Genomic DNA, 25,968 nt, shown 5'->3' on the forward strand with positions numbered 1-25,968 from the left:
AGTATTACTGCAAAAGAAACATACCTGAAACTTACTCTCCATAGGCAGGCTAATTGGATCTCTGCTCTACAATTCAGAAACCTGAAGTACAAAAAGTAGATGTGGATTTTATTGAGCCTCTAGTACATAACCCTGGACTGTACTTAAATGAAGGTAATTGATCTCAGTGGAATAATTAACTATAGATTAACTCAGGTTTCAGGTGTCATATTCTTATGCTTTCAGCTATTTGCAAGGACAAGTCTAAATTCAGAAATATTGGATTTCATGCTTTTGATCATCTGGTCCATTGACATTTTCATCTGATTTATTAAAGTTTTTGTATTATGTGTGGAATTTAAAACATATACCAAAATACTAATTCAACAAATAAAAACAGAAAATGCAGCAAATTTTATTTGTATTTCAGATTTACAGCATTTTTGTGATTTTACAGTAGTTTTGTGATTTTCAGTAATTCAGCGAATTCTGATTATGAAAACTATGACCTGGTTGAGGAAGTGGAGGGATGGGTTAGTAAGTTTGCTGATGACACAAAGCTTGGAGGTGTTGTGGATAGTGTGGAGGGCTGTCAGAGGTTACAGCGGGATACTGATAGGTTGCAAAACTATGCTGAGAAGTGGCAGATGGAGTTCAACCCAGACAAGCATGAAGTGGTTCATTTTGGTAGGTCAAATATGATGGCAGAATATAGTATTAATGGTAAGACTCTTGGCAGTGTGGAGAATCAGAGGGATCTTGGGACCTGAGTCCATAGGACGCTCAAAGCAGCTGCGCAGGTTGACTGTGTGGTTAAGAAGGCATACAGTGTATTGGCCTTAATTAACCGTGGAATTGAATTTATGAGCCGAGAGGTAACGTTGCAGCTATATAGGACCCTGGTCAGACCCTACGTGGAGTATTGTGCTCAGTTCTGGTCGCCTCACTGCAGGAAGGATGTGGAAGTCATAGAAAGGGTGCAGAGGAGATTTATAAGGATGTTGCCTGGATTGGGGAGTATGCCTTACTTGGCTGAGTGAACTCAGCCTTTTCTCCTTGGAGTGACAGAGGATGAGAGGTGACCTGACAGAGGTATATAAGATGATGAGAGGCATCGATATCGTGGATAGTCAGAGGCTTTTTCTCATGGTTGAAATGGTTGCCACAAGTGGACACAGGTTTAAGGTGCTGGGGAGTAGGTACAGAGGAGATGTCAGGGGTAAGTTTTTTACGCAGAGAGTGGTGAGTGTGTGGAATGGGCTGCCGGCAACAGTGGTGGAGGCGGATACGATAGGGTCTTTTAAGAGACTTCTGGATAGGTACATGGAGCTTAGAAAAATAGAGGGCTATGGGTAAGCCTAGTAATTTCTAAGGTAGGGACATGTTCGGCACAACGTTGTGGGCCGAAGGGCCTGTATTGTGCTGTAGGTTTTCTATGTTTCTAAATTGTTTTGAAGCAGTCAGTGCTTCTTACAAATTATTGCATTTGAACCTCGGGAAAAAAACAGTTTGTAAATGTTATTACTTGGTAAATTATATGAATTATGACATTAACATAATTTGTAAATTAACATAGTTCCTTCAAATATCCTGTATAGATCACACAAAAAATGGTTCCTCTCAATAGATTTTAGTTTGGAAAACTGCAGTTTGGAGAGGAGATTTACAAGAAGTGAGAACTATGGATGGTGATAAATTATGCACCAGTAGAATCTTGGGTCTGATACAAATCTGAATGAGAAGGAAGTTTTATGGAAATGGGCATGATTCATCTTGCAGGCTGATTGCAGAGCTATATTGGCATTGATTGTCCATGGCTTATTTCCAAAGGTCTTAGGTTGAAAGAGAATAATGCTGTGTTTGCTATACAAAACAGATTTGGATTCAAATGTAAATTTGGAATAATTCATCATTGCTTTCTATAGTAACCCTGGAGAATGCCATGTTTTTGACTTAAATCTAGGTTTAGGGACCTGTTCCAATTCAGTGAAAGTGTAGAAAATAGCAGTGTTGGTTATACCCAAACCTTGAAGCACAGACATCAAAAATGTTACCATTTCGGTTTTCCATGGGGTGATTTTTTTAACTGCCATCACTGTGGCTGAAGAAGACTAACATTCCTCATTAACACTTGAAGGATGAGTTTTCTATATCTTCCATTTTCATGCCATGGGGAGATGGCTGCTCTTCACTTGCCTGTTTCTGTTTTTATTTCTTTCCCTCCTCTTGTTTCTTCTTTGTTTCTTTTATTCTTTACTTTATTCAAAGTAAATTTAATATCTAAGTACATATATGTTACCATATGCAACCCTGAGATTCATTTTCTTGAAGGCATTCACAGTAAATACAAAGAAACATAATACAATCAATAAAAAAACACACACAACAAAGATGGACAGAGAACCAATGTACAGACAACAAACTGCGTAAATACAAAAAGGCGAAGAATTCAAAACAATAGTAATAAATAAGCAACTAATATCAAGTACATGAGTTGAAGTGTCCTTCAAAGTGAGTCCACAGGCTATAGGATCGGTTCAGCTTCAGTGCAAATGAAATTGCTCTTGTTCAAGAGCCTGATGGTTGAGGGGTAATAACTGTTCCTAAAACTGGTGGTGTAGCCCGAGTCTCCAGTACCTCCTTCCTACTGGTAGCAGTGAGAAGAGAGCGAGAGCAACAATACTCCTTGTAGATGTGCTCAATGGCAGGGAGTGTTTTACCCAGGATTTATTGGGTTGTAGGCTTTTCCATTCAAGGGCATTGAAATTTCTATACCAGGCTGTAATGTAACCAGTTAGTATACTCTCCACTGCACATCTATGTAAGTTTGTCAAAATTTTAGAAGACATGCCAAATCTTTGCAAACTTATAAGAAAGTAGAGGCACCACCGTGCCAGCTTTGTATGACATGTATTTGCTGGACCCAGTACAGATCCTCTGAAATGATAACACTAAGGAATTAAAGTTGCTGACCCTTCTGGTGATGTTCTGCTTCATCCTGTTTATATCCATTAATGTTTCCTGCTCCCATTTCTTATTTTCTTCTGATGTTTCTCTGTCCTTTCTTTCCTGTTTATTTAATTTGTTCTGTGACAAACTTGTGATTTCCCTCTTTGGTCTATTTTGTATTTTTCTTATATCTCTTTCCAATTATTTTCAGTACTTTTGGGAAAATTGAGGCCGTTGAGTTGTACCTTACAATGGTTGCCGACACAGTTTCTGATTGTAGGTGGAGGAAGAGAGCAATCACTTAGCATCAGGAAGCAGAAATAACTGGATAAGTTTTTAAAAAGAAAGCAAGTCTGAATTAAGTGGCATATTCTGCCTCAGAGATGCAAATTGGAAGATGAAAAATAAATTGGACATTTAAACCTGATAGTTTAAATTGAATTACTAAAAAATAGCAGGAGCAGAACATTTAGCCTTTTGACCCTGTTGTGTCTTTTAATGTGTTCATGACTTCTCTGTTCCAAAACCACTCATCAGTTCTCCCTATATACTCCATATTGACTTTATTGACAATGGTTCACAAGATGATACCTCATGTGAGCACAGATATTGTGAGACATATGAATTTATGTAGATATTTTAATAGTTTTCTTTAAACATTTTAAAGGTGTTATTGATGTAGAAGCTATGTTAGGTAAGCTGGAAATATTGCGGAGGTGAGTTAGATAAAGAAGCCAATTTCACCCTCAAGTGTAATTGTCATAACAAACAAACCATATTGATTGGTTTGTATATGCCTTTTGAAATATTCACCTAATTTTAATACTAATTGACATATAGAAACTAAGGTTATTTTTTAGTTACAGGATAAGTAAATAGTCCAAAGTTTCTAAAATTTCAAAATTATTGTAAGTTGTGTAAGAGATAGAAAAATCTCTGCTGAGAAGATTTAACCAAAAAAATCACTCCATCACCATTGCAACATTGTACACAATTCTGGTTGCCACATTACAGGAAGTATGTGCAGGCTTTGGAAAGAGTGCAGAAGAAGCCCATGAATGTCTTTTCCCTTGGGTGGAAATGTCATATCCTAGAGGATATAGGTGAGAGAGTGAAAGTTCAAAGGAGATTTGGGAGGCAAGTTCTTTTACACTAAGAGTGGTAGGTGCCTGGAATTCACTGCTGAGAAAGGAGACTGAAACAGATATCATAATAACGTTTAATAGATATTGTGTATTTATTATTTCATAATATTTGAGTAATTTTGTATATACACTGTGTCTGGTGCTCCTGGTGTGGCCTCCTGTATATTCGTGAGACCCGATGTAGATTGGTGGACCGTTTCGCACCTGTGCTCTGTCTGCCAGGTGAAGTGGGATCTCCCAGTGGCCACCTATTTTAATTCCACTTCTCATTCCCATTCTGATATGTCAACCCATGGCCTCCTCTACTGTCGTGACAAGGCCACACTCAGGTTGGAGGAACAACACCTTATATTCTGTCTGGGTAGCCTCCAACCTGATGGCGTGAACATCAATTTCTTGAACTTCTGGTAGTGCCCCCCCCCCCCTTCACCATTCCATATCCCTCTTTCCCCCTCTCAATTTATGTCCTTGCCTGCTCATTGCCTCCCTCTGGTGCTCCTCTCCACTTTACCTTCTTCCATGGCCTTCTGTTCTCTCCTATTGGACTCCCCCTTCTCCAGCCCTGTATCTCTTTTACCAATCAACTTTCCAGCTCTTTACTTCACATCCCCTCCCGGTTTCACCTATCACCTTGTGTTTCTTGCTCCCCTCTCTCCACCTTTTATATCTACTCCTCAGCTTTCTTTCTCCAGTCCTGCTAAAGGGTCTCAGCCTGAAATGTTGACTGTACATTTTAACATAGACACTGCCTGGCCTGCTGAGTTCCTCCAGCATTGTGTGTGTGTTGCTTGTACATATTGTTTGATTAAGCATTCTTGTTTGTTTAATTACGGGCTGTATGTATAAATACATGAATCACACGACCACATGTTATGTATACGCCTCACTTAAAGTAAACATGAAGTTAGACTCACATTTTAGACTCCTGTGTCTCTCTTTGAATTAGTTTAATGTTGTGAATTTACAAAACACCAATAGGTATTTATACAAGAAAATAAAACAGCCAGGGGTTGGAGGGATTACGATCACAGATGTTGGCAGATGAAATAGGTTTAGACTGGTATGGTGGTCTGAAGAGCCTGTTCTTTGTTCAATGTTCATTTCTGTAAACCACTGTTTATATCAAACTTGAGCTCAGCTCATCTTCAGTAAGGGCATAAAACAGATGCTCTCAGATATTAGGAGTATAACAGTTGGGTCTTATGTCTGTAAATCTTATTTTTTACCAATTCTCTTTACTTCCCCTTCCTTCAACTCACCACTTCCACCTTGCAAATGACACCAAAACACCCACTTTGATCTCACCCATCATTCACTGACTGGCTGTATGCCTGACCTCTGATTAGTCCTGGTCCCAATATCCCTTGTCATCTCCAGCCCTCACCCACCATCATTTTACCCAATCAACCCAAAGCTAACCAAAGATAAACCAACACCCCTGATCTCCAATTTCAACTTACCTCCACAAGAATTTCTGGCTACCCAGCCACATAACTATCGAAGCACTATTGCGTCAACTGATGGATCTCTCTCACCTGTTAGCTCTGGATCCAGCACAATTCTGGATAGAGTTTCACTGGCTGTATCACAATTCTGATCTATATGAGGGCGCAATAAAATTTCTAGGTTTATATTTTAACGAACCATTGAAAAGACCTTTTGTTGTTTAAAATTGTTTTGTCAAAACAATGCATTATCTGTAAGGAGACAGGTATCTTTCACACTCACTCATTGGGAGCTTCTTTTCATGGAAACTTTCTTCATTGCAATGCTCCAAGATTATAATTTTCAAGGCTGCAATAATGTCTGAAAATGCATTTAGGTGGCCTCAATGATAGGAGAAACCGTTAAGTGAAGTGCTGTATGCAACTGAAACACAAACCCTTTTTCAGCCGCAACTCTTAAGGTTGATGAAGGGGCATGCTTATTTATAACCTGGTGTTACATTCACTTGGCCCTTAATTTTGAAGTGTTATATGATGGACTGGAACTTAATGATGTTGAATAACAATGAAAAAAAGAATAACAGTAGTCAATTGTCTTGTTACAAGATCACTCACTTGAATGTGTGGAGTAAATACTCAAAAGTTGGTGTAGTTAGTGCATGGCTATTCATCCAATCTAAACCCTAAGAGGAAGGGTTCAGGTAGAGCTGAATCAGGTGACAGAATTACAATGCATCTGTACAATCTCTTCTGAATGATATAACTTTATATAATTGCACTTTACTGCATTGTTAAAACTTATTATTTCATGTACACATAAACTTCATTTTGCTCCTTATATCAGACTGTACTAGCACTTTGAAGAAGTATGAATAATTAAAGATGATCAAAACAAAGCATGCATTCAGATTTTGCAGACCATTTTTGGCAAAATTACTCATGCTACAATTTACAACTCTAATGTGAATTTACTGTATATTATAAAGATGTAGAAGCATGCAATTATCAAAAAGCTAAACATAAATGTCATCATTTCAGTAAGCATGTAATGAAAAAGATAGCCTAGTCTTATAAAAGCATATTTGTTGCCTGGTTGGCTAGTTGTTTGGTATTTGCATTTCCAGTGCATTTGTTTGGTGTATATACCTTAAATATTAATATCTTCATCTATTTTCCTAGGGCTGTGACTCACAAATGAGCATGTCTGAGATGTCCTGTAGTGAAAGCACTTCTTCCTGTCAGTCTCTGGCACATGGCTCAACACCAGAAATTCTAGTTGGTCTGCTGTATAATGCCACCACTGGCAGACTGTCAGTTGAAGTCATAAAAGGAAGCCACTTCAAAAACTTGGCAGTGAATAGACCACCTAGTGAGTACAAGACTTGTCTGGAATCCAGTAATGATGAATGTGACTTGTGTAAACTGAAAGTATATACTGTACAACATTTAATTTTTAAAAAACTTATTGAAGTAGTGCAGGCACTCTGGTCACCAAATAAAGTTATTTTTCTTCTGTTATTAATTAGAAAACTCAAGTAAATTGATGTTCTTTGGAAATTATGTGTGGCGGTGGAGAAATGTGGACTTTTTCATCTGCAGAGATGTCAAATTAGTAAGGAAAATATAGATGGGTCAGGATTAAAGTCTCAAATCTTATTTTGGTAAAAGCACTTTGCCATTAGTGCTTAATCTGTGCTATTTGAGTCTCTGCATTGATCAGGTAATAGTCTGCATTCTCCACTTGTGTATGCATGTTGCTTTTTTATTATGTTAACTTATTATTACTTCCAGACTTTACCAGTGCCAATTCCTGCACAAAGTCATGTAGTAAATAAGAATAACCACTTTATCATTTACTAGACGTTTCACATGCTTTGTACTAGATCCTCATGAATGAGTAATTAGATTTTCTACATTTATTTCTCAGTAGTCCAATCAAAAAAGACAAAAATAATAAATTTTTAATTACTTTTCATATAATATCAAAAAATCCTGCCAAAGGGTGAATGCTCCAATTGGCATTGTTTAATACTGTCTACTTTCTCTTCAAATACTCAAATCAGTAATCCAGGCTACTAAAGTGAAAATCCCTGCTTTATGAGATATTTTATTAAACATATGTGCTTGGTGTCAAATACAATATAATTAGTGACACCATCAGTAATTGATCACTAAATGAGCACTCTCAACCTTTTTTTGTGATCTCTCAGTTAGTAAAAGAAATGCGGATACTTGTTTGGTGGAATAGTGGCTGAATTTCTGAATTTGGGGTAAGGGGTCAGCGTTTGCCTGTGCAGGAAAAGAAAACTTAAACTGTAACTATCCTGCATGAGACTTGGGATTAGTTGCTGCTGCAAAAATGGGTATGGTATATTGCCTTACTGAGTTCAGATAATAATGTAAAATGTTACATATGATATGCTTGACATCCACACATATCAACTTAATTTACAATACAAATAATAAAATGCTTCTAAAGATGATACTGCCATAGGATATTTTAAGTAACTGAAGTCTCCCAATAATAATATTCAGATAGGTTAGAAATCACTACTGGAGATAAATGCTTTGAAATAATAATAGCTTAATTAAAATAGTGAATAATGGTTGTTATACAGTACAAATGTGCTCAACTAATAGCACATTCTAGCTTCATATAACAGCTGAACAAAATAAATTTTATTCATGCTGAGGTATTATATTTTACTTAGTACAAATAGCAATAAAACTAGCATCTAAGTGACTGAATAAAAAGAAACCAAAGTGAAGCAAATGAATTGTACAAAATGGCTAATTTTAGTGTCACTTCAAAAACAGTCATGAAAAGGTTCTCTTAAATAATTTCACTTGATACTTCTATCGTTTTACAAATTAACACTGTACACATTCCCCAAATCATTGAAATTGCTTGCTAGAGAAAACAAATTTTGCTAAAACTCATGGAATTCCAGCACTGCCCTGTGTGATATTTTGATCAGATCTAAAACAATACAAATTAATGTTAAAATGTTTTGACTTTCAGATCAAATTCACCTCCGTTGCAGAAAAACGAAAAATAAATTAGGTTTGTGTTATTTTGCTTCATTACCAAAGTATACAAATTGTAATTGTTTTAGGTCAGGTTGTGAATATCTTTGGATCCTTGCATTCTTAGCAAGCCCACATTAAAAAAAAAGTTCTTAAATGTAACTAGTTAAGAGGAACTACTACAAATTCTAACAAATATAAAAGATGTTATAAAATCTAAAGCAAAATGCAAATATAATCATCTATTTATTGTTCAATAATTACACTCTGTAAGTATAACACACCCGAATCAGTTTGTTATTGTGGGAATATTGTGCATTAACTTAAGAATAATGGCATTTGCCATAGTAAAATTGATTGATGCCACTTTCTGTAACTGCACAATTATTTTACAGTTGTTTTAACAAGAATTTATGTCACTTTTCTGGTAGGTATTTGCTCTGGTAAAAATTATCAGTTCTATTAAAGGTGGCTACTGCCTGGTACAATGGAATCCTGGGGCTTCAAAGCACATGTGATATTAAATATGGCTCCATGTGTTTTGCATCACATTATGGGCTAAGAATACAATTTTGTCCTGGAACATATCCACAAGTTGGTTATGATCATTAAGTTGCTCAACTTGAAGCTACTCAAAATGAAACACTGGCCATTGAAAAGTGCCATTTTTGGTGGTGTGACACGTGTATGATTGGCATTTCACTGACTTTAGTTATGATTGTGAATTTCAAATCTTCAAGTTATTTTTGGCAGATAATTGGATTGCACCACTACATTTCTGAAAGCATCTTCACAGGCAATTTTGGAAAATAGAATCAATAAATAAAATACAAAGACTGCTGAAAATCTGAAATTAAACAGAAAATGCTGGAAATACTCAACAGATCAGGCAGCATTTGTAGAGAAGGAAGAGGAGTTTGCATCTCTGATGATTAACCTTTCAATAAAACTAGGAAAAGATGAAGGGAACATTCCTTTAAGATTCAGGAAAAAAAGTGGAGGGATGAAGAAAACACTATAGTAGACAGGGGAGGTGCAATACCAAAAGATAAATTGTTGAACTCTGGAAATATACAAACATAAAAGCGCAAGCATTAGGAGTAAGTTTAGGCTGATCTTCTACCTCATCTTTATGTTCCTGCATTATCCCAATATCTGCATTCTCCTAATATTCAGGAACCTATTGATCTCTGTTTTGAATAAATTCAATGATTGGAGGAGAGAATTCCAGAGGACTCACTGTCTGAATGAAGAAATATTTTTTTCTCATCTTAGTCATAAACAGCCAGGCCTATATTCTGCAACTCCTAAACTAGAGGAGACCAAACCTATATATATATATATATATAAATTATGTAATACAATCTCACCAAAGCCTTATGAAAAACAAAGAAGAAAACTTTACTTCTTCACTCAAATGATTTTGTAATAAAAGATAACACTCTGTTTGCCTTCCTAATTGTTGCACCTACATATCAATTTTTAATAATTTGTACTCAAGGATATTGAGATCCCATTGCAGATCAATATACTCCATTCTTTCACCATTTAAAAATATCTTGCTTTTCCATTTTCAAGTTCAAGTTTGTTGTCATCCAACTGTATACATGTATACTGCCAAATGAAACAATGTTCCTCTTGACCAAGGTGCATAACACTGACATATAACTCGCACACATAACACATAAAGTAATATTATCACTGGTAAATTAACAAATAGTAAGGTGCATTTGCGACACAACTTAAAAAGAAAACATTGTAATGCTCAAGTGTTTCAAGCTTGATAAGACCTAGTTTTGTGCGCCAAAGTGGATGGCCTCATCCTTTTCACATTAGGTTGCATCTGCCATTTTCTCTTTCACTCACATAATTGATCTACATCTCCTTTAAGCCATATTAATATCCTTATAATCCATCTAGTTTTGTATCATCAGGATACTTGGAAATATTTCTTTTGGTTCCCTCATTCATAATCTTGCTAATTCACTTGGTCTAGAAGGCTCTTTGCATCTTTCTTGCAACCCACACTGTCACTTTGCCATGTATCATCAGCAATCTAGGAAATGTTGCAGTTCGCCCCCTCTGACAAGTCATCAATACAGATTTTGAATAGCTGTGACCAAAGTCCTGATCCCTATGGTATCCCACTTGTCTTAGCTTACTAACTTGAGAAGGACTTATATATTCCTATTGTTGCCTTCTATGTGTTAACTAATTTTAAATCCATATTAGTATACTTCACCCAATTGTGTGTGCTCAGATTTATGACAAAATCTTTTCTTTGGGTTGTTATTTCATGCACTTTGTTGTGAATGGTATAAGTATTCAAATGAGAACTAAAAAGTTATCTGTAATTTTGCCCTTTTTATATTTTGATAAGTGAAATGTAGAAGATTGAGCCCAGGAAGCTGAAGAGTCCTAACCAGAAGATATTATCTTGTTGCCCTTGCTTAAATAGCAATACAGAAATGGTAGAATGGTAGGGAAGGATTGGACATGGACCATGGAGCTTTCTAGTTCAATGCACCTAGTATCCATTATGCATCTATGGGCTGTTAGAGCGATATTTAGTACACATTCTTTTAACCCATTTTCTTAAGGACTTCATTCTTCAACTTTCTTCTCTCCATTTTGTCTGTTGTGGCCATTATACCTTGCACATCAACGATCTATCTTATTACCAGTCTCTCAAGCATGTATGTGCCGTTTCTCACACCTCTCATTTCCACCTTTCCCCTACTTTCAGAAAGGATAAAGTTTCCCCTTTTGTTGCCTTTCATCCCACCAAACTCCACATTCAATGGACTTTGCTTGTAAGGCTGACATCTCCAGCACAATGTTCCCACCGAAATGATTTTCCTTCTGCCCCCTTTGTATTTCAGAGCTCCAGAGAGCTGTTCCATTTGGGGTGCACAACTTCACTAGCCACACTTCATGGAGGCTTGTCTGCCAGTGCCTGAGCAGCTACATCACATCATTGATATCCTCCCCTACTCACTATCTTTAGATTCAGTCTTTCTCCTCAGATAAAACAGTAATTTACTTGGACTTCTTTCAATTTAGTGTACTGTATTGAGACCATAAGACATAGGAAAAGAATTAGACCACTTAACCCATCAAGTTTCCTCTATGATTTCATCCTGACTAATTTATTAACCCCCACAAACTCTCTCAAAGGTTCAAAGGTCCAATTTAATGTCAGAGAAATGTATACAGTATACATCCTGAAATGTTTTTTCTTCACAAACATCCATGAAGTGCCCCAAAGAATGACTGATAGTTAAACGTGAGAACCCCAAGGCCCCCTGAGCTCCTCCTTCCTGCTTGTAAGCAGCAGCAAGCAACAATCCCCCCTCCCCTAGCAAAATAAAAGCACACCCACTACCAAGCACAAGCGTGAGCTAGGCAATAGCAAAGACACAGGCCTTGCAGTTACCCCAAAGGCTGTCACATTTCATCTGGCAATCGACAAACCACAGGTTCTCCCTCTCCCTTATTAGGGAGGTGTCCCCCATTTTCACAGTGAGTGGGAGACATAACAACAATCTGCTGATTATGATATTAAGAAGTCCATTTTGTCCCTTTTCTTGAGCTCTGTGCCTGAAGATCGCAAAGATCTTGGGTCTTCAGGCCCAGAGTGAAAGATTTTCTGGCATGCCCGACGACACATGGGTCTCCTGCGTGAAACCAACCCTTGATCTCCAGAGCCCCATGATCTTAGGCTTTGACTTCGAGCTGGACTTTCAGGCTGAAACCTTGGCATGCCGAACAACAACAAAAGGTTCTGAAACCCCATGAACAGATCCCATTCCCGCAAAGAACCGAAGTCTGCGTGTAACTCCAGGTCATGGTCTTCAAAAGAATCCTGAAAGCGAAAAATAAAGATGGAAATAGAGTTGATTCCGAAGATGCAAGCAAAGGAGGCGCTGTTTAGCACCATCTTAACTCTGCCTTCAACTTCTGTAAACTTCTTCTGCTTTTTCCACGTTAGTTATGAACCCTGACTAATGAACCTATCAACCTCCTGTTTAAACATACTCAATGACATGGCCTCCACAGCTGATGTGGCAATAAATTCTACAGATTCACTATTCTCTGGCTAAAGAAATTCCTCCTCTCAGCGACTTGGATCTGCTCCATTTTGCCTACCAGCACAACGGTTCCACAGCAGATGCCATTTCATTGGCTCTTCATGCAACTGTGGAATATCTCGATATCTCAGGATGCTCTTATTGACAACAGCTTGGCATTCAATACCATCTTCCCCTCTAAGCTAACCAATAAGCTTCAACACTTTGGCCTTGATACCTCCTTATGCTATTGGATCCTCGATTTCCTCACTTGCAGACACTAGTCAGTTTGGGTTGGTAACAATCTCCATTAGCACAGGTGCACTACAAGGCTGTACGCTTTAGCTTATTTAAGTTTGTTGACAACACTACTGGCATTGATCGAATCAAAAGTGGTGATGAATCAGCATATAGGAGGAAGATTAAAAATCTGGCTGAGTGGTGCCATTACAACTAGCTCTTAACTTCAGCAAGACTAATGAGCAAATTATTGATTTCAGGAGTAAGAAACTGGAAGCCCATGAGCCAGTCCTCATCAAGGGATCAGGTCTGCAACTTTAAACTCTTCAGTTTGTCATTTCAGAGGATCTGACCTGGGCCCAGCGTGTAAGTGCAATTACAAAGGAAGAACAGCAACACCTCTACTTCTTTGGAAGTTTGCAAAAATTTGTCATGGTATCTAGGACTTTGCCAAATTTCTACAGATGTGTGGTGGAGAGTCTATTGACTGGTTGCTTCACAGCCTGGTTTGGAAACACTAATGCCCTTGAATGGAAATTCCTACGAAAAAGTAGTGGAATCATCCCAATCCATTATGGGTAAAGCCCTCTGTGTCAGTGAGCACATCTACAGGGAGTGCTCTTCCAGGGAAGCAGCATCCATCATCAGGGACCCCCCCACCACTCAGACCATGCTCTCTTCTTGCTGCTATCTTCAGGAAGAAGGCTCAGAAGCCTCTGGACCTACACCATCAGGTTTATGAATCATTATTACCCCTCAACAATCAGGCTCTTGAACCAGAGGGGATAACTTCACTTGCCCTGTCTGAACTGTTGCCAAAACCTATGGACTCACTTTCAGGGATTTTTCATGTGATGTTCGTTCTCTCTCTCTCTCTCTCTCTCTCTCTCTCTCTCTCTCTCTCTCTCTCTCTCTCTCTCTCTCTCTCTCTCTCTCTCTTCCCCCCCCCCACACACACACACACACACACACTGATTTACTTATTTATTTACTTACTTTTGTATTTGCATAGTTTGTTCTCTTTTGTACGTTGCTTGTTTGTCCGTCCCATTGTGTGTGGTCTTACATTGATTTTGTTATGTTCTTAGATGTTTCTTGTATATCCACAAAAATAAGTATCTCAGGTTTGCATATGTTGACATATAAGTACTTTGGTAATAAATTTACTATGAACATTGAACTTGGAAATGGACTTCAACATCTTCCTAACCACTGGTCAGGCTAACTGTCCTGCAATTTAAGACGTACAAAAAAGCTGGATGAACTCAGCAAGTCGGGCAGCATCCGTTGAAAGGAGCAGTCAACGTTTCGGGTCGAGACCCTTCGTCAGGACTAAAGAAGGAGGGGGCAGGGGCCCTATAAAGAAGGCGGGGGGAGGGTGGAAAACCAATCAGAGGAAAGATCAAGGGGTGGGGGAGGGGAAGCAGGGAGGGGATAGGCAGGAGAGGTGAAGAAAGAATCTAAGGGTAGTATGGGTAGCAGAAGAAGGCAGAGTCATGAGAGGTGATAGGCAGCTAGAAGAGGAGACAGAGTGAAGGTGGGATGGGGAAGGGGGAAGGAGGGAATTACCGGAAGTTGGAGAATTTGATGTTCATACCAAGGGGCTGGAGACTACCCAGACGGTATATGAGATGCTGTTCCTCCAACCGAAGTTTGGCCTCATCATGGCAGTAGAGGAGGCCATGTATGGACATATCTGAATGGGAATGTGAAGGAGAGTTGAAGTGAGTGGCAACTGGGAGATCCTGTCTGTTGTGACGGACTGAGTGTAGGCGCTTGACGAAGTGATCCCCCAATCTGCGTCAGGTCTCGCCGATGTAGAGGAGGCCGCACCGGGACCACCGGATGCAATAGATTACCCCAACAGACTCACAGGTGAAGTGTTGCCTCACCTGGAAGGACTGTTTGGGACCCTGAATGGTGGTAAGAGAGGAGGTGTAGGGACAGGTGTAGCACTTACGCTTGCAGGGATAAGTGCCAGGTGGGAGATCTGTGGGGAGGAATGTGTGGACCAGGCAGTCGTGGAGGGAACGATCCCAGCAAAAAGCAGAGAGGGGTAGAGAGGGAAAGATGTCCTTAGTGGTGAGGTCCTGTTGAAGGTGGCGGAAGTTGTGGAGGATAATATGCTGGATCCGGAGGCTGGTGGGGTGATAGGTGAGGACAAGGGGAACATGGTCCCTGTTGTGGTGACAGGAGGATGGGATGAGGGCCGAAGTGCGGGAAATGGAGGAGATGCGGGTGAGGGCATCATTGATGACGGCAGAAGGGAAATCACGATTCTTAAAGAAAGAAGATATTTGGGATGTCCTGGAATGGAAAGCCTCATCCTTGGAGCAGATGCGGCAGAGACGGAGGAACTGGGAATAGAGAATAGAATTTTTGCATTTGGCAGGGTATAATCAAGGTAGTTATGGGAGTCAGTGTGGTTATAGAAGATGTCAGTGGACAGGCTATCTCCAGAGATGGAGACCGAGAGATCGAGAAAGGGGAGAGAAGTGTCTAAGATGGACCAAGTGAATTTGAGAGCTGGGTGAAAGTTAGAGGCAAAGTCAATGAAATTGATGAGCTCAGCATGGGCGCAGGAAGCAGTACCAATGTAATTGTCAATGTATCGAAGGAAAAGTTGGGGAGCAGTACCAGTATAGATTTGGAGCATAGACTGTTCCACATAACCCACGAAGCAGCAGGCATCGCTAGGCATAGTTTGATGCCCAACCTGCTGATTTCATCCAGCATTTTTGCCTGACAAAGGGTCCCGACCAAAAATGTTGACTGCTTCTTTCAATGGATGCTGCCCGACCTGCTGAGTTCATCCAGCTTTTTTGTCTAACGAAGGGTCCCGACCCGAAACGTTGTCTGCTTCTTTCAACGGATGCTGCCTGACCTGCTGAGTTCATCCAGCGTTTTTGTACGTCTTGATTTGACCACAGCATCCACAGTGTACTTTGTGTCCTACAATTTCCTTTCTGCTGCTTCCCTCCCTCTTAAAGAGTGGAGTGATTTTTGTGATTTTCCAGTAATTCTTGAAATATCATTATTAAGACAATCTCTTCAGCTCCCTCTTTCAGAAACTTGGGTATAGTTCATCTGGTCCAGGTGACTTATCTACCTTCAGACCTTTCAGCTTCCCCTAGTATTAGCAGTTGCACTTACTTCTGTCCCTGACACTCTTGAATTTCTGGCATACTGATCGTGTCTTCCAGTATAATTTTCCACCTGTCCAATATCCACATTCATCTCTCTTTTACTCTTTCTAGATCTGTAAAAACTTTTGGTATCCTCTTATACTATATATTATTGTCTTGCTTCCTTTATATTTCATCTTTTCTCTCCTTAGTGCTTTTATAGTTGCTTTCTGTTGGCTTTTAAAATCTTCACAATTCTCGATCTTCCCACAAATTTTTGCTATATTATATGCTCTCTTTTTTGCTTTTATGCTTCTTTGACTTCCCTTGTCAGCTAATGTTGCCTCATCCTCCCTTTAGAATACTACTTCATCTTTGGGATGTATGTATCCTGCACTTTCTGAATTACACCCAGAAACTCCAGCCATTGCTATTCTGCTGTCATCCCTGATAGTGTTCCCTTCCAATTAACTTTGACTAGTTCCTTTCTCATGCCTCTGTAATTCTCTTTACTCCATTGTAATATTGACACATTTGACTTTATCTCCCTCTCAAACTGGGCAAATTCTATCATATTATGATCACTGTCTCCTAAGGTTTCCTTTATCTTAAACTCCCTAAACAAATTTGTTTAATTACACAGCTCTCAATCTGGAATTGAATTTCTTCCAGTGGACTCAACTACACGCTGTTCTAAAAAACCATTTCACAGGCATTCCACAAATTCCCTCTCTTGGGATCTGGCACCAACCTGATTTTCCCAATCTACTTGCATATTGAAACCCCCCATGACTATTATCACATTGCCCTTATTACATGCTTCTTCTGTCTATCATTGTAACTTATATCCCACATCCTGGCTACTATTCAGGGGTCTGTATATAGCTCCCATCAGGACCTTTTTACCCTTGCAACTTCTTAAGTACACACAAGGTTTTTACATCTTCCGATCCTATGCCACCTGTTTCTAAGGATTTGATTTAATTTTTTTTTACCAACAGAACCACCCCACACCCTCTGCCTGCCTACCTACCTGTCCTTTTCATACAAGGGGTATCCTAGTATATTAAGCTCCTAACTATGAACGACTTTCTGCATGACTCATTAATGCCCACATCACCCTTTTTGATTTTGCCCCCATGTTACACTTCAACTCATTCGAATGACTGCAATTTTGTCCAATCATCTGCCTGTCCTCAACCCTATCAGTCTGGTTCCCATTCCCCGCCAAATTAGTTTAAGCACTCTCCAACAGTTCTAGCAAACCTGCATTTGGTGCTAATGATGTGGTTACTTCTGCAGTGAGCAAACTGCACACAAAATAGGCTGACTGCTTTGCAGAACACATCTGTTCATAAAGAAAACATGATTCTATGGTTCTGTTTGCCTATCACTTTAACTTGTTCCCACTCCGAACTCTCTGTCTTTGGCCTCCTACAATATCTAGTAAAACCTACTGCAAGCTCAAGGAGCAAGATCTCATTTTCTGACTTGGCACATCACAGCTTTCTGGACTCAAAACAGAATTCAACACTTTCAGGTAATCAGTAGCCCCATAGCTTGCATTTACAGCATTCAGGCTTTAAAAAAAATCCCTCCCTTTGTTGATTTCATATTCTTATATGTCTGTACCTAATTACACATTTAGACCTATCTTTTGTTATTCACTTGGCTGCTGAAAGATAATTGGTCTGAAAAGTTACCTTTTTAGCCCTCTTCACAGATACTGCATGTCTTGATGAGTATATCCAGAGTTTTCTGTTTTATTTCAGAATTTTGAAAATGTTTGCCATTCACACTAAGTGGCAAGTTACATGTTATACTGGCACTTGTATGAAATGAATGTAAGTGCATTGAACTGCAGATAATATTTTTTGCTATTTTGTTATATTAGTGTACAAAGCCATTGCAATAAACACAGAAGAAGTGCAATAATTTTCTTACCAAATAACAAACTGTTTTTTCTACTGCTTCACTTCCTCTGTTCTTTTATTCCCCAAAAGTAAATTATTTTTGAAGTTAATTAGATTGGATGTGTAAATCCTTAACTCTTCAGGTGAAATGAAGGTAGAAATAGGATAATTTTGCAGATAAATATGTGGCTGAGAAGCTGGTGCAGGGGGCAGGGCTTCAGGTTATTGGATCATTGGGATTTCTTCTGAGGGAGGTATATTGTGTACAAAGGGGCGGGTTGCACCTGAACCTGAGGGGGACCAATAATTTCGTGGGTAGGTTTGTTAGAGCTGATGGGGAGGGGTTAAACTAGTTTGGCAGGGAGATGGGAATCAGAGTGAAGGGACTCAGGATATGACATATGGTAAAAAAGCAAAGGTAGCATGCAGTCAGACTGTCATGAAGCACAGGTAGATGATAGGACAAAATTGCAGCCAGCAGGGTGAGCATCTGTGCATTAGGAACGCAGAATCAAAAAGAGTAGCAAGTACAGTACTCAGTGTTAAATCTCACTGCACGGAGTATAAGAAATAAGGTGATCTTGTTGCACTATTACAGATTGTTGGATATGATCTGGCCATCACCGAATCATGGCTGAAGGATGGTTGTAGTTGGGAGCTGATTGTCCAAGGCTACGCATTGTATCGAAATGATAGGAAGGTAAGCAGAGCAGTTGGCCTGACTCTGCTGGTACAGAATGGCATCAAATCATTAGCAAGATGTGACATAGGATTGGAAGATGTTGAATCCTTGTGCGTTGAGTTAAGAAACTGCAGGCATAAAAGGCCCCTGCCTGCAATTATATACAGGCCTTCAGACAATAGCTGTGATGTGGACTACAGATTACAATGGGAAATAGAAAAGGTGTGTGAAGGGGGCAATGTTATGATAGTCATGGGAGATTTTAACATGCAGGTAGTTTGGGAAAATCAGGTTGGGAATGGATCTCAAGAATTTGTTGAATACCTATGAGATGGCTTTTTAGAGCAGCTTGTCATTGAGCCTACTGGGGGATCAGCTATACTGAATTGGGTGTTATGTAATTAAATGGAGGCGACTAGGGAGTTTAAAGTAAAGAAATCCTTTAGAGACAGTGATCACAATATGATTGAGGTCAGCTTGAAATTTGATAGGGAGAAAGTCTGACATAGCAGTATTTCAGTGGAGTAAAGGAAATTACAATGGTATGAGAGAGGAGCTGGCCAAAGTAAGTTGAAAGGAGATGCTGGCAGGGTTGACAGCAGAGCAGCAGTGGCTTGAGTTTCTGGGAAAAATGAAGAAGGTGCAGGATAGATGTATTCCAAAATCAAACAAATACTCAAATGGGAAAAATAGTACAATTGTAGCTGACAAGGGAAGTCAAAGGTAATGTAAAAGCTAAACAGAGGGCATACAACAAAATAAAAACTAGCAGGAAGATAGAGGATTAGAAAGTTTTTAAAACCCTACAGAAGGCTGCTAAAAGAATCATTAGGAGGGATAAGATGAAATAGAAAAAGAAACAAGCAAACAATATCAAAGTGGATAGTAAAAGTCATATTAAGTATATAAAAAAATAAGAGATGAGAGTGGATATAGGACTGCTAGAAAATAAGGTCAGAAAAACAATAACAGGGGCAAGGAGATAGCAGATGAGCTAAATTAACAAATTTCACACCACATGCCAGTGATAATAAACCTGATTCTGAACTAAATGAATGTTCTGTATCAGTCTTCACTGTGGAAGACACTAGCATTGTGCCAGGTATTGAGTGTGAAGGAAGAGAAATGAGTGCAGATACTATTACAAGGGAGAAGGTACTCAAAAAGCTGAAAGACCTAAAGGTCACCTAGACCAAATGAACTGCAACCTAGGGTTCTGAAAGAGGTAACAGTAGAGATTGTGGAGGCATTAGTAATGATCTTTTAAGAATTATTGGACAGTGGCATGGTTCCTGAGGTCTGGGAAATTGCAAATGTCACTCCACTCTAAGAAAGGAGGGAGGCAGCAGAAAGGAAATTTTAGACCAGTTAGTCTAACCTCAGTGGTTGGGAAGATGTTCGTGTGAATTGTTAAGGATGAGGTTATGGAGCGCTTGGTGACACAGGACAAGGTAAGACAAAGTCAACATGGTTTCCTTAAGGGAAAATCTTGCTTGATGAACCTGTTGGAATTCTTTGAGGAGATTACAAGTAGGATAGATAAAGGGGATGTAGTGGATGTTGTATGTGGATTTTCAGACAGCCTTTGACAAGGTGTCACACATGAGGCTATTTGCCAAGTTAAGAGCCTAATGTATCACAAGAAAGTTACTAGCATTGTTAGAGCATTGGCTGGTGGGTATGAGGCAAGGTGCGGGACTAAAACAATTCCTTTCTGGTTGGCTGCCTGTGACTAGTGGTGTTCTGCAGGGGTCAGTGTTGGGACTGCTTCTTTTTATGCTGCAGATCAATGATTCAGATGATGAAATAGATGGCTTTGTTGCCAAGTTTGCAGATGACATGAAGATTGGTAGAGAGCTAGGTAATGTTGATGAAACAGGAAGGCTGCAGAAGGACTTAGACAGGTTGGAGAGTAGGGCAAGAAAGTGGCAAATGAAATACAATTTTAGAAAATGCATGGTCCTGTATTTTGGTAGAAGAAATAAATATGCAGGATATTTCCAAAAATTTGAGATGCAGAGGGACTTTATTAGGCACTGGTGAGGCCTCACCTTGAACAGTTTTGGGCTGCTTATCAAAAGAAAAGATGTGCGGGCATTGGAGAGGGTCCAGAGGAGGTTCGCAGTGATGATTCTGGGACTGAAAGGGTCATCATATGAGGAATGTTTGATGGCTCTAGGCTTGTATTCACTGAAATTTAGAAGGCTGCGGGGGGCGGGGGAATCTCATTGAAACTTTTTGAACGTTGAAAGGCCTAGAAAGAATAGATGTGGAAAGGATGTTTCTCATGGTGGGGATGTATAGGACAAGAGGGCCCAGCATCAGGATAGAGGGCATTCATATAAAACAGACGTGGAGAAATTTCTTCAGCCAGAGGATGGTGAATTTGTGGAAATTTTTTTACCACAGGCAACTACGGAGGCCAGGTCGTTGGGTGTATTTAAGTCAGAGATTGAGAGTTTTTTGATTGGACATGTCATCAAAGGATATGGGGAGAAGGCTGGTAGTGAGGCTGAGGAGGGGAAAAGAAGGATCAGCCATGATTGAATGGCGGAGCTGACTTGATAGACTGAAAGGCCTAATTCTGCTCTTACACTATGTCTTACAGTCTAACTGCTAAGATATACAACAGTCAAAAACTTATATTTTCATCTCGTCAAAATTTATAATTGTTGCACTACTACTGTGTGTAGAAATAAATGGCACTTAAAAAGAAAATCTTTGCAAAGTTACATATATTTATCTTAAGAGGACTTGTTAACCTTCCTCAAGTGACACTTGAAGGCCCATCCTTCAAGGTGTTGGATAGAATTATGTTTTAGTATGGTAACTAATATCTTGATAATTCACAAAATTACTTGATTCAATTATAAAGAAAATCAGTTACAGATTTTGACAATGTGGTTATTAAAATAGGCAACATTATGTCACTAAACAGCATAAAGGAAACAAGTTCCTGTGAATTTCTTGTTTATGATGAGGGAAAGAATAGTTATATTCTGATATTGTGAATTATATTTCTTAGAAATTGTACACTTGCACTTTTGTGTCATAAAGAGATGCTTCATTTCACCAAAATGCTAAGACTCTCTGTTGAATCCATTCTTGTTACTAAACTGTTAGACTTATACCACTCGATTAAACAGTGTTCCTCGTTTTAACTTTTGACCTTTGACCCTTTCTCACCCAACTATTGACATCTGGCCATTATTTCTTTTACTGCTTTCCACCCCCTGTTGTCAGATGGACTGTTCTGTTGTCTAAAACACTTGATAGGTGGGCAGGTTTATATAATCCGAGGTGAGTCGCAGTACAGGATTGCTATTAGTGGCTCTTGTCTCTTTCATGTGAAAGAAACTTGCCAGCAGTGAAGCTGTCCACCATTTGTGCTGGCTTATTAAAAGAGATTTTTAACTAATGTCGTTTTCTGTAATCAAGATAAATTATACTGCTGGAACTAGCCATCTCTCCTTATCAAACGTTTGTGCGGACAATCATGAAGACTTGGAATAATATTCTGTGCATCACTATAATATATAAGGTGATATTAGAGCTTCAAATATTAACGCTTTTATAAATGAAAAAAGTGCTGCAAAATCCCAATAAATTTATCAACTTGGTTAAAATATTAGATACTATGATCAAGACTTTTAGAAAACTTAATTAACATGGTCTTTTCTTCATTATTTCTGAATTAATCCTTTAGTTATTTAATGGCTTTTGTAGCGATATGCAAAAACTGAATACCATGGTATATTTATTTAACATAAACTAAACCATACTGCTCATGGCAAGTGATTTTTGAGAACTGTTGAATTTCAATCCTGAAGACATCCAGAACTTGGATACAGTATATGATCTGATTAAGACCCCATAGTATTGGCATGATCTAGTTTATTGGAGTTTTATATCTTGAGTCACATGTTCAATCTATGGTTGATAAGTTATGTTTTAATAATGAAAGATTGCAAAATAGAAAAAAAATCTGAAACTCTAATCAGAAAATTGAGACCAAGGAACTATAATCTAATTTGTGAGATACGAAGCCCATAGAGCTGGGTGAAATGTTGGTTTTGGAACCCATCCAACGTAACTCTCTGTTAATTTTACAGCTGATTAAACCACTCTATTTTTCACAGTTATATCAGGTAAATTCTGAGACAGGTGGCCATGTTTCGCCAGTGGTTGTCAAATTCAACACTGTTCCCTATACCTGATGAAGACTGAGGGATCACTTTGCTGAGCACCTTCACCCCTTCTACCATAACGCATAGTTCTCCTGGTGACCAGCCATTTTAATTCCACTTTCCATTACCACAATGATTGTCTAGTCATGGCCTCATCTACTGCCAGAGTGGGACTAAACAGAGATTTGAGGAGTAACACTTTTTATTCAGCAAGGTAGTCTCTATCTTCATTAAATCAACATTGATTTCTCTAATTTTCAATAATCACAGACCTCTCCCCCTTTCACCCACACCGTTGTTTATCATTCCTTTGGTCCATTACCCTTTCCCTGCTCTCACAACTTGCACATCATCCACATTGTCCTCTTCTGGTTACCTGTCCCCTTTTATTCCATTGCCCACTGTCCTCTCCTGTCAAATTCTTCCCTTTTCAGCTCTTTTTTTCTTTTCAACCTATCACCTCCCAACTTCTGACATAATTTCCTCTTCCCCCAACTATCTGTCTTTCCCCTTTCACCTGTGTTCACCTATCATCTGCCATATTGTAATCCTACCCATCCCCTTTCCTTTTATTCTGGCTTCTGCCCTCTTTATTTCCAGTCCTGACGAATAATCTTGGCCTGCAACATTAGCTGTTCATTTCCCTCCATAAATGCTGACTAACCTGCTGAGAACCTCGTGTTTTTTTGTGTGTTTCTCAATAATGTTCCAACTCTTTTGGCTCTGATTCTTCAAGAAGTTATTCAGAGTCAATTGTAATATCTTATAGTCGGCAGCACAGAAATTCATAAAACAGGGGAATGTTTCTTTGCCAGGACTAGTACAGGTGTCCCCCCCCACCCTTTACAAAGGTAGAACGTTCCTATGAAACCATTCTTAAGTCGAAATGACATAAGATGAAGAACCATTAATTTATATGGGAAAAATTTTCATAAAAGTGAAAATACTCTTTGTAATACAAAAACAGGTTACTAATGCAGGCCTTTTGTAAAAGAGAAGTGGCGTAAAACAAACATTCGTAAATCGAGGGGCACCTGTAATTATGTTAACTATTTTTAAATAATGAACTAATTAGATTTAGTTTGGGAGAGGATCTTCCATTTACTGGACATACCTGGAAGTAAAGGAGCAGCATCAAATTGAAAGACTGCTCATATAAGATGAAGAGGAACTTCTTCTCTCAAATGAAGTGATTCTTTGAAATTCACTACCATAGAGACATGTGAAGGAGGTGTATTGGGGCTTGATCATGCTCACTTTGACCTGCATCTGCCCTCAGTCTGTGCCATCCTTAAAAAGCCCTAACTGTTTTAAAGACTTGAAAGCTTTGGTTTTGTAGCTGTCCCATGAGGGGAGCTGACCATGGGTTAGGGAGCTTTCTGATCTCCTAAGGCCTTCAGCTCTACACTTCCATGTAAATCTTTTGATAGCACCTGTAGGCAAAGTTATATTTCAAATAATCAGTGAAAATCAGAGATAAAACTGTATAAATTAATAAAAATAAAAGATGCGCAATAAATATATTTTAAAGTTATTATTCATTAAACATTGCATAACTATGCATTGATTAAAACATGAATTAACTGGGAAATTATGAAAAATAAACAAAGGGATTGAGTAAAATCATATTTCTAATAAAGAACAATGATCTCATTCCAATGAATGGGATCTTCCTGGAGATGCACCAACTACAGATGATGTAACGTTGAGGGAATTGATACAGCATTTATCTAGGGTTTAATCTCTGTATATTGTGGAATGCCCAATGGAGTGGCAGAGCATGGAGCTGGATGTGCCTTCATATGTTGCAGTACCCATGTGATAGTCTGGAATGCACTGCAGGTATTTTGCCATTTTTGCAGCTGACAGTTATCGATCAGTCCAATGGAAGCCTAAAGAAAATCAGAACAGGATTCAACCATGTGGTACTTTGAAATGGCTCTGCCATTCAATGTGATCATAGTTGATCCTTTAGTTCACACACAATTCATGTTCTCTCCTCTTGCCATTGACGCCTTTGTGTTTTGAAATCTTTTGATCCCCTTTTTAAATTATTGAGGAAATTGGCCACCACAGCATTTTGTGGTGGAGAAGTTCAGTTTCACTGCCCATTAGCTGAAGAAATTTCTCCTCCACTCATTCCTAAGTATCCTAGCCTGTATCTTGAGAATGACACAATACTCAGGGGCACTGATACCCCTGCATCCAATCTGCTAAGCCCTGTCAGAAATTTATATATTTCAGTGAGATCTCCTCTTTTTTGGTCTCTCATGAATACAGGTTGAGCCAATGTGATTTCTCCTTATTTTATTTGCCATCTGCAGACATCCCACCCTGTAAAAACTCATTTCAGGGAGGCAGCACCATCAATTTGCGGGAGACTCCTGGAAGAGGTGGGATGTCTGCAATAGAGTAGCTCTTTAGCAGCTAGCCAGCTAGATAAAATAATGTTAACTATGCTAATGAACGAATGACACCTGTTAACCTCACCTCAACGTGTCTTTTACATTTTAACTAACCATGGGCAATAGAAGAGTCACTGTTGCAACCAGTGCAGCGAGCAACACTGTCATTATTTTTGACCCCTATTAGGCAGGGGTACACTTTAGTGTAGTCTGGGATGATGCATATTTACTTGTTTTGGAACACTCTGCCATGGGTTGTTCTCTTCTCTCTTTCTGTCTCTCACACACACACACAGATTTCCTAGATATTTTATATAATTAGCGGGCGTCAGGGAGCCACTATCAATATGCGGGAGACTCCCGGAACTTTCAGGAGAGGTGGAATGTCTGCATCCGTGGAAACAGCCTGTTGCTGTTCTCTCTTCAGTAAGAAGACAAAGTTACACACAGTGCCAGAGTCAGCAAGGCCCTGTATAATTGTTGGAAGATATTCCTACTCCTGTACTCAAAGCCTCTTGCAATTTGCTTCACTTGCATGTTCACTTTCAGAGATCGGCATGCAAGGACATCCTGATTCTTTTGTATGACAACATTTTTTAAAGTTTATCACCATTTAAATAATATTCTGTCTTTTTGTTTTCTATACCAAAATGGATAACGTCTTGTTTATTTGTACTATATTGTATCAGCCATATATTTGCACTCTCACTCAAATAATCAAAATTCCCCAGAAGCCTCTTTACTTTCTCCTCATAATAAACAGCATACCACTGAGTTCCTGTATCGTGAGTGAGCTTAAAA

At 39.0% G+C, this 25,968-nt stretch overlaps 1 protein-coding gene across 1 annotated transcript in view; it reads left to right on the plus strand.

Annotated features, from left to right (window-relative positions):
- The window catches only part of LOC132402796 (synaptotagmin-14-like), a 165,197-nt gene that overhangs the window by 132,650 nt on the left and 6,579 nt on the right, over nucleotides 1–25,968 (plus strand). Inside the window, exons 7-8 of the mRNA XM_059985787.1 lie at nucleotides 6,698–6,887; nucleotides 8,541–8,582. Of these exons, the coding sequence (XP_059841770.1) occupies nucleotides 6,698–6,887; nucleotides 8,541–8,582 (232 nt within the window). The remainder of the gene's footprint in view (nucleotides 1–6,697; nucleotides 6,888–8,540; nucleotides 8,583–25,968) is intronic.

The sequence above is a fragment of the Hypanus sabinus genome, chromosome 12 (assembly GCF_030144855.1).
Source record: "Hypanus sabinus isolate sHypSab1 chromosome 12, sHypSab1.hap1, whole genome shotgun sequence".
NCBI classification, from domain to species: domain Eukaryota; kingdom Metazoa; phylum Chordata; class Chondrichthyes; order Myliobatiformes; family Dasyatidae; genus Hypanus; species Hypanus sabinus.